The following is a 10,119-nucleotide window of genomic DNA, read 5'->3' on the forward strand; positions in this document are numbered from 1 at the left end:
ATTATTGTTATTCAGTTATTTCTGCGCTTAATGCTTTTTATGAATTGAAGAATTTATGAATTGAATTTAGGAATCGAATGATTACTAACCATAATTTTTGAAACCCGAATTTAAAATAATTGTTTGGTCAATAGTCGTTTTAGAGATATCAGATTATTGTACTATGATAAGGAGAATTAAAGAGCATAAATCTTTCGATGAATTTGAATTGACCTAAGACATTAGGAAATTATTTTTATGGAAAAGGGTTCTTAGTCATTAACACTGGTCTGAACTATTTAGTTAATTCATCGTGACAATAAGAGTGAAAAGGTAGCTTAGGACCGCATTTACCAAATCATGAAGAGGAAGTGAATCGAAAATTCTAATCATCTCTTTAATCGTTTGCAATCATCACTTTTAATTTTAATTGTTTTATAAACCAACTTTGCTTAGCAAATCCCCCTGCATTTACATTCCTAAATACGATACAGTTGTCTTGTCGAGATTGAAACAATCCCTGTGGATACGAATTTAATTTATTACTTAACGATAAATTAGTACACTTGCTAATTTTGTCATCAGCTTCCTCAGCTGAAATCCTGCTATTTGGGCATAGGCAAAGCATTTTCTGTCCAACACAAAACACCCACATTAAATAAACTTTCAGTAGATCAATAAATGATTTTAAGCAACTAATTTTCAATCTGCTTAGGATGAGACTATATTTTCATCCATATACTATAACATTATGATACTGTGTTATTTTCTATGGTACATAAGTACATTGATACTTTTTAGACAATTGTGTAAAATATTTTACTATGTTAGTGCATAATAGATAAATTCTTATTGTAAAAAACAATTCATAAAGATACGAGGCAGTTAATTTACCGAAAGAAGATCAAGACCATCTGGTTCAAGCTTAGGGAATTCAGCTGCAAGGTCCTACAAAATCCAATAGTTTCCATACAATACTTATTGGCTGGCCTAAATTTATAAAATGAAATGGAACAAAAAACTGATCAAAAAACCTGCAAAACATGAATACCTTCGGCTTTATGGGAGGGTCAAATGCTTCAAATTCAATAAAGCTGCACATAGAAGCCACACCAGGCCAGTTTTCTTCTGTTGGCATGCCAAGCAAACTTCACATATTAAAATATCCAATTAATTAATTTAGCTTGTTTCAAAAGTGCAGAGAAATCATACAAATAGAAATAGTCATAGTTACTGTGTTTTGATGAAATTACCAAAATATCTCGGTCAATATCTTCGGTCCATCGTTACCAATAAACAGAGGTTGGAACTTAATCATCTCAGCAAATATGCAGCCCATAGACCAGATATAGTTGGTAAAACCCAGCAAAAGTTCAGGTGCTTTATAACAAGGATCACCCATCTGAAAATCAAAAATAAAATTACAAAAGCATTAATTTCATCAAATAAACTACACCATCTAACTCAAATTCTAATTATGATATTGGGGTATGCTTCTAGTTTTAGTTCTAAGAAGGAAATAAAAAGAAGACTAAAGTATTATACATTAATAGAGTATGGTGAAAGAGGAGGTTCAATAGATTTTGCCACACCATCTTCAATGCACTGATCTCATGGTTTTTAAATGAAAGCAGAACATTATTAGGTTTCAGATCTCTGTGTATAATTTTCTGCACATGAAGGTATGCCAATCCAGAAAGAGCTTGACGTAGAAAAGGCTGCAAGGACAAGAGAAAAATGAGTTATAGCTTCCTTGTTTGCATCTAATATATAAAAACTATCAAACTTCAAACATAAGTAAAAAAAATGAACATGTTATTCTTATAGAAGCACAATAAATTATCAAACAATCATATTGAATAAAACTAACAGAAAACAAAGGTATATATCATATATGCAATTTTTACTAGAATCACACAAAGTTTTTCTGTAGCACTACTTTACACACAATCGTTAACAAAAATTCACTTACTTTTCCCAGTTTTAGAACGTCAATAGGGAACGGAGTGGCAAGGAATTTTTTAAGACTAACGTCAATATACTCGAAAACGAGAAACACATCTTCCATATCCAGATCAGTTCTTAGCACTGTATGCAATCTGTAGATAACAGCAAATCATACATATATATTATATAACGAATCATCAAACAATGGAACATATATATTATAAAGAATGAACATATATAACGAATAACAGAAACATTTAAAGAATGAACATATAAATGTTGTATTTAAATCACAGAAACAATAAATGTAACAAGTCATGAATGTAAGTAAAACTTATGAAACAGAATCAAATTAATTAAATAAGCTGATCAATAAAGGAAAGAAAATGATTAACTTGACTATATTGGGATGGTTTAACGTTTTGAGGATAGAGAAGTGATTCAAGATACTGTATGGAATTCCATTGCTTTTCTGGTCTTCTGGAATGGTTAAAATCTTCATAGCTACAACCTCCTTGGTAGATTTCAACTTGCACTTGAACATCTCACCGAACCTTGGACCTTCAGCACGTATCAGCTCAAAATCTTTGTAGTCATGAGTTATCGCATCCCATTGATCTGGTGTTAGAAACGGTCTGCATAATATAATCAAAATGAATCATTCATTTCTTCTAATTCAGACAACTGAATCATTCATTTCATAAAATCAAATATCACCAATTGAATCATTCATTTCAAATTAAAATCAAAATGAATCAGAATTTTGTAAACAGAACAATCAATATCAAAATTGAATCATTTATTTCTTCTAATTCACACAATTGAATCACTCATTTCATAAAATAAAATATCAAGAATTGAATCATTCGTTTCAAATTAAAACCAAAATGAATCAGAATTTCCTGAACAGAACGATCAATATCAACAATTGAAACATTCATTTCTTCTGATTAACTCAATTTCAATATTTTTGAAGAACAAAAAGAAATTCAAGAACAGAGAATCTGAGTAAAAGAAAAATGAAAATTAAGTGAAAATTGAAACTCTACAATTGCAATCTATTGATTATCAGATAAAACGGTAATTAATCTCTCTCTCTCTGTAACTCCAAATTTAGTGGAGTTTGATTATGTGGAAAACTAACTTGATTGCGGTCGTTTCGGTATCAGTTTGGTGAATTATTGATCCAAATTGAGTTCTGTGCGAAGCTTTGAACTTGAGGCTCAGAAGCATATTTTTTTGCAGAATTTTGGTGGGGCAAATCCAACAAATTATAAAATAGGGGGGGTAAAATTCTGCATTTTAAAATAGGGGTAAAATTCCGCATTTTTCATAACAGGGAGGTAAAACTGTATTTAAGCGAAGAATAAATTTAAAACCTAATAAAATGTGATATGAAAAAAGAAGTGATATGCATGTACAATAAAATAATTACATTAATTTTTTTTTGAACGGCAAAATTTAAGATGTTACTTCATGTGCATGCAAAGTATTTTTTTTTTTTTACAAACTGCAAAATATTTTATTTAATATTTTATTTAAGTTGTGCATAATTCTGAAAAGTCAATTGCAGTCATTGGAATGATTAGATGAGTTGAAAAACAATAAATAATAGTGCACTGGCGAATTCCAAAAATCGCCATATGAACTTTAAATTCTGGTATCATTAGGATGATGTTATCTCAGATGTCCCAACAATTGCTTTATGAATAATGTTGTACTTATTGTTGACACATATGACGAAACATGTATAAAATGTCAGGAAGTAAATAAACTGCACAAGTAATTGTTAACCTAGTTCAGCCGACTGCCTACTCTGGAGATACCAATCCAGGAAGGAAATCCACTAATAGCTCTAGTTACTAAGACCTCAGCAAACCATCGGTTTACGTCTTATAACTTCGACACTACTCATGCAACTTCTGCCTAGGAACTCCTAGACATGAGATCTCATCTCACCTCCACTCAACCAACACAACCTGTGTTGTTCATACAATGTTGAATACAATGTGGTGACAATCACTGTGACAATACTTTACTCTTGCTTAAAAGCTTCGAGTAAATCACACACAGTTAACTCCGTACTTCAAAGCTTAGGAGTAACCTTAAAACATACACAACAAACTCAGTTCTTAGCTTGTGTTATAGAATCCACAAGAAAGAATCACAATTAACAAATACAAACACTTTGACTCAATATATAAAACTCAAATGTATAAATTCGATTCAATTGAGATACTTTGTCTTGGTCTTGGTCTTCGTATATATAGTGAGCTAGCACGCTCCACTCTCTTCAAGATAGATAGGACGCTCCTCCATTCATAAAGGTGATCTGATCCAATTTCAATGATCATCAAAGATAGATCAAAACATTCCTAAAGTGTTTAAATGACTTCAGGAGATAAACAAGCCATAAAGATAATCCATTAAATCTGACTTAATTCAAGAACACCTGATCAGATCAAATCCTTATAAAAAACGCGCTCTTATGTGGATTTCCATATATAGCAGATACTCGTATTAAATGCGCGAGATTTCCTTAGCAAATAACATGTTGTAACTAATGTTGTAACCAGTGGCGGAGCTAGCCCGAAAAATTGGGGCGGGCCGCTACAAATATAAATCGAATATGCAAAAGAAATTACTAAAAAAATGACATATCATATTGAGAGTCTGTCTAGTATGGATATCTCAAAAATAGTTAAAAGGTGGACCATTAACATGTTTATTAAATAAATTTTAATTTATATAAAAAAAAAACATGTTTATTAAATAAATTTTAAAAATATATTATGAAATATATTTTATGTCAAATGTGTAAACTTCATACTTTTTAATTAGTTTTTGTATTTATGTTTATAATATTATATGCATCTCTCTAACAAAAATTTAAATTTTTTTAACAAAAGATTGATCAAATATAAATTTTTATGCACAAACTCTATTTTAAATAAAAATTGGAGTACTTTTTTCTCCAAAACAATATACTTGAATACTTCAACAAAATAAATTACACATTTTAAGACATCTATAAATTATTAAACAATCAAACATTAGAAGGGATGCTAATTAAAAAGTATATTTGAATGATTTGAATTCTGGGACGTACAAATAGCGGGGCTTTGAAACTCCCGCGAAATGCAAACCTGTTAAAGAATACTGGATTTTATGGTTTGAAACCCCCGCAAAACAAAATATAACAAACTACACAGACTGTTTAGCGGGGGTTTATAGCCGCCGCTACATATTATACCTATGAAAAAAAAATTAAAAATTCTGGGGCGGGCCATGGCCCTGTCCAGCCCATGAAGGGCTCCGCCCCTGGTTGTAACATGTTGTCCAACATCTTGCTTGTATATTTGTTTTAGCAAAATGAGGCCAATTCAAATATCCAACAGATTTCCCCAACAACAAGTGCCTAACGATAGGCTATGACTCGGTCATAAGATGAGGGTGAAGCCTACAAAATAGGTCACGTGAGATATTCTACTCCATTTATCGCGGGATCAACCGCTCCACTCCTTTATGGAGTCAACCTCGCTAAGACAAATACCTAAAGGACCTATATATAGAAAACCCTAGCATGGTGAAGGATCATCATATTTTTTAAATATGCACTTATTCCAAGACTTAACCTCAGAGCATTTCCTACTAAGTATCAATATAAACTTTCTGCATAAATAGTATATATTAATGAGAAAAGAATACTTCATTGATAATCTAAGGTAAAATTAATTTAAGACAAAAAAAGTCAAATGAAATACTTTTTGAGTTTAACGGAGATGCACTGACCGTGTAAAATAGTTTTACACGACCATCCAATAAAAAACTATCAACTTGCCATATCATATCAAGAAAGTGGGGGTGACGTGGCAGAAAATATGGTTGGTATTGGTTGACAATGTAAAATTATGCATTTTTATTTTTCTCATACTTTTTATGAGATGGCGAAAGTATTAGAATATTTTTTATGCATTGTAAGTGTAAAATGTTTACACCGTCAACTAATCACCAATTATTATTTGGAAGCTTTTAAAGTTAAATACGACAAAAATGAAACTTTCGAAAGTAAGGGAACAATTATGAGTGCTTTGCCAACGTAAAAATCAATCAATGTATATAAATTACTCCCTCCGCGACAATATATAAGCAAAAATTAACTTTTTAGGTTCATTGCATATTTAATGTATTTGTCTTATAATATAGCCCAGATACATTAAATATGTAATGAACCTAGAAATGTGACTTTTGCTTATATATTGTCGCGGAGAGTGTAGTTCTTATTATACGGAAAATTATAAATTGTAAAATATATCTTTAAGAATTCAAACTTAACTTACACTTTTGGCATAGCACTATAGGGGACGAGGATGATCCTCTTTGGCAACCAGTGAGAGGACGTCTCAGAAAAGGGAAAGGAAAAAATGATCACAGGCCTGATATTGCTACAGCAGCGAGAACTTCTAGAGAGAATAGTGACAATCTCACTTCGTATTTCTTCACGGATTTTCCGAACAGTTTTGGTGCAAAAGCGATGTTCAATGCTTTTCAATATTATGGGGATATCAAAGAGGTTGTTATTCCAACCAAACGCGACAAAGGCAGAAGAAGGTTCGGATTCGATCGATTCAACCGAGTAGTAGACACTGAATTGGATAATATTATTATTGGGAGAGGCAAAATTTCGGTCAATTTGTCACGTTTTCAACGTCATGAAGATTCAAGGAAGAAAGACTGCAGAAGTGATGTTAGGAGGGATACAAGAGACAGTCAGAAACCTGAAGAAAGAAATAGCAAGGAGAGTAGGGGTCGCTCAAAACTCCATTTTGCACAGAAACCAAATTAGCCACGAGAAGAGGAAACATCATACGCTCACGCGGTAAGGAACGGTAGCCATTCGAGACAGGCGAAGGGACACCCTCCTTTAGTCCTAGCATACGAAGCGGAGAATGCGGATATGGAGAGATTAAAGAAGGCTTTTGTCGAGAAAGTTGTGCAACCGGGGATGTTGCATAACATTCAAAACGCATTCCATAGACAAGGTTATTTTGGTGTAAAGGTCACTCCTTTAGGGTCAAATTTGACTCTACTAGAAGGACAAGAGGCCGGCGAAGTGCAAGCGTTGATGGAAGATGCAAAAGGATGGTTGGAGCAATGGTTTAAGGAGATCCATCCTTGGGATCCCAAAGTAATGGATGTCAAAAGAACTATTTGGCTAAGGATTTATGGAATTCCGCCTCATGCGTGGAATGATCTCTTTTTTGCCCAAGTTGTCAAACCATGGGGTACCTTTATTAATGCGGACGATGGTACGATGAAAAAAACTACTTTGGATGTAGCACATCTCATGATCCGAACGTCTTGTCAACAAGTGGTGGATGAGTTTATTGATGTGAAGGTAAATGGAGACCTTTTTCATCTCCGTGTGCTCGAAGATTCTTACGGACCTATGAGGATTTTGTTACCACAAGACCAGGGGGCTGTAGGCAGAGATATCGAAGATGAATCGAAGGAGGAGGAGGAGGAGCGGGGGCTGGTGGTGGAGGATGAGGAGAGAGAATTGTTGGAAGAGGAAGATAATTTATTAGCAATAACTCCATTTGTTAATGCAAATAATGGTCAAGAATTTTTGTCTGATTCAAATAAGGTAATAATTAAAGATAGGGAGGAAGGGAGGGAAGACTCGATTAATTCAGTTTCAAATAATTCAGTTTCAAATCTTATGTTGACCAAGTTAGGAGGGCTGGAGAAGCCATATGGGTGTGTGTTAAAGAAGGGTAGTAAGATTATGAAGGTATGAGTTTTGTTGGGCCAGGAGGATGGACCAGGTAGGCCGCAAAATTCTACTAACATACATCATACTATCACAGGGGGTGCGATTAGAAGATTTACCCAATCAGAGGATTTGGGTTGTATCCAAAAGCCCTTTAGTTCTAATGATTGTGTCAGTGGTGGTAAGGGGGAGCATAAGGGTGGTGTCTGTAGTGATGGTCCTACAGAAGTTTATTCCAAACTGAACAAGGGCCCAAATAACAAAGATTTGCCTCATATTAATATCCATACGCAAGAAAATAGCAAGATGAAGATGAAACGTGTTAATCCTATTCCTGCTAGCGTGAGAAAACAACAACTCATCCAAAATCTCAATTTGCGGGTTCCATCTTCTAATTCTTCTCTATCGACCGTGAATTCATCTATTCTAGGTTGGGAAGTGTCTACTCACCGTTTTGAGCATTGTGAAGAAGGAGTTCATCGCAATCCTCCGTCGCGCTATCGGACGGGTAAGAAGCCAGTCACTTCTCTTTCATCGGCTGAAGCTGTCTTATGTTGTAGTTCGCTTAACTCTTCGGATATTCAAAATTGCAACAAGCAATTTGTGAAAAATTATGATCATGAAGTTGCTTGTAAGGTTTGGCAGGGAGCGGTTGATTTGGGAGTTGAAGGTGAAGAGGAAGAGGAGAGGTATGTAGAGATGATTCTTATCAATGAAAGCAGAGAAGAATCAGCTCGAATTTTGAGGGAGCAACATCAACAAAGTCTCCCATGAAGATTGTGTCCCTTAACATGCGTGGGTGGGGCAATACGGCGAAACGACGTCGTCTGACATCATTGCTTAATTCAGGAGACGGTTTTCTTGGAGTTTGTGTTGAATGGGAAGCAGTGTTGGTCTATATTGTCAATATATATTCTCCTTGTAATTTATTTGGGAAGAAAAAACTTTGGATTGATCTGTTTGAATTTAATTTGAACAATGAACCCGGCGAACGGTGTCTCTCGAATATTGTTTCAATGGAGGCATCCCGAATACTGTTTCCTTATTGGATGATATTAAAGCCTCTTCTTGGGTGTGGTTCGGTGGCCGTTATGGCCAAAAGTCTTGTCTTTCTTTTTCGGAGTGATGTATTATTGACCCTATGGGTTGTTTCCAAAGCATATAATAATTTGCTTTAGTTGTAAGGGACTGAGTACTCCTTGTACTCCTTATAATTTAGGCTTAATTAGTAAAATGGTCCCTTAAAGACATTTTTGGTTTCATATTGGTCCCTTAAAGAAAAAAAGGTCCAAATAGGTCCCTTAAAGAAAAAAAAGTCCGAATAGGTCCCTTAAAGACATATCCGTTAATCAGTTTGGTCCTATTTAGACCTCTTTTTAGGGACCAAACTGATTAACAGAGATGTCTTTAAGGGACCTATTCAGACTTTTTTTTCTTTAAGGGACCTATTTGGACCTTTTTTTTCTTTAAGGGACCAATCTGAAACCAAAAATGTCTTTAAGGGACCATTTTATTAATTAAACCTATAATTTATATATATCTTGCTTATAAAAAAAAAATTGTAAAATATAACCAAGGAAATAAATCTATTACACAGAATAAAATGTCAGTTTCACACTAAAAAAAATTGTTAGTGAGTGATGATACTGCTACTCATTAATCATGATGATTACGTTACATATAGCAAGAAAGTGAAAAATAAGGAAAAAGAATCAATAAAAATTAGGGTTAAATAGTGTTTTATCTCCTGTAATATTAGTGAATTTCAGATTTTCTCTATATATTATTTTTTTTGTGATTTCAATCCTTTAATGTGAAGATTCCGTCCTTTCTAACCATCATTGATCCCATTGCGCCAGCAATACCACTGCTGCAAGATATATATATTTGCTTTGCTGTATGACGATTACCATTGAACAGAGATTGGATTTGGATCTTAACTCTACTGGCCAGATATCAATTGCAGTCGAGTAATTGGTAGAACTCATCAAAAGTTCAGGTGTTTTATAACAAGATTACCCATCTGAAAATCAAAAAAACAATTACAGAAGAATTAATTTCAATGGTTTGGACTTTGGACTATGTAGTTAGTATTAGTAGCATTTATTCTTTTTTTTTTAACAAGAGTAGCATTTATTCATTAAATTAACTACAGTAACTCAAATTCAAAGCTTCTGTATAAAAAAAAACCCTCAAATTCAAAGCTAATCCTATGTGTACTTTCATTGACTGTGATAATTGAGATGTTTCCATTTAATTTTTTTTGGGTCAAGTAGTCTAGGCTTGAAATATGGATAAGTGGAGTGTCCGGGGTTGCATATAAAATGCTGATGTCACTACCAACTGAGCTAAGCTTACAGGGACCTGTTTCCAATTGTTTTAACAATGTAAAAAAGAGAGACTATAGTATCATACACTAG

At 33.8% G+C, this 10,119-nt stretch overlaps 1 protein-coding gene across 2 annotated transcripts; it reads right to left on the reverse strand.

Annotated features, from left to right (window-relative positions):
- Positions 1-221: 221 nt before the first annotated feature.
- On the reverse strand, positions 222-2,985 carry LOC123923550 (cyclin-dependent kinase B1-1-like). Of its 2 annotated transcripts, XM_045976241.1 has the most exons (7): positions 2,322-2,958; positions 1,952-2,078; positions 1,525-1,697; positions 1,233-1,381; positions 1,031-1,127; positions 874-927; positions 222-610 (listed from the first exon to the last, which is right to left on the reverse strand). In XM_045976241.1, the coding sequence occupies exons 4-7, from the start codon at positions 1,379-1,381 to the stop codon at positions 377-379; spliced, it is 534 nt and encodes a 177-aa protein (XP_045832197.1). In that variant the 5' UTR covers positions 1,525-1,697; positions 1,952-2,078; positions 2,322-2,958; the 3' UTR covers positions 222-376. The 2 variants fall into 2 exon arrangements, with proteins under 2 accessions (XP_045832197.1, XP_045832198.1); XM_045976242.1 differs by lacking the exon at positions 1,952-2,078 and having other exon boundaries at positions 2,322-2,985.
- Positions 2,986-10,119: the final 7,134 nt, after the last annotated feature.

This window comes from Trifolium pratense, linkage group LG4 (genome assembly GCF_020283565.1).
Source record: "Trifolium pratense cultivar HEN17-A07 linkage group LG4, ARS_RC_1.1, whole genome shotgun sequence".
NCBI lineage: Eukaryota > Viridiplantae > Streptophyta > Magnoliopsida > Fabales > Fabaceae > Trifolium > Trifolium pratense.

Excerpts from the sequence above, each read along its gene's own strand:
- LOC123923550 (XM_045976242.1), bottom strand. The coding sequence starts at position 1,381 with ATGGGTGATCCTTGTTATAAAGCACCTGAACTTTTGCTGGGTTTTACC. Across the intron at positions 928-1,030 it reads ACCCTCCCATAAAGCCGAAG|GACCTTGCAGCTGAATTCCC; the intron begins GTATTCATGTTT and ends TGGATTTTGTAG. Across the intron at positions 611-873 it reads ATGGTCTTGATCTTCTTTCG|AAAATGCTTTGCCTATGCCC; the intron begins GTAAATTAACTG and ends TGTGTTGGACAG.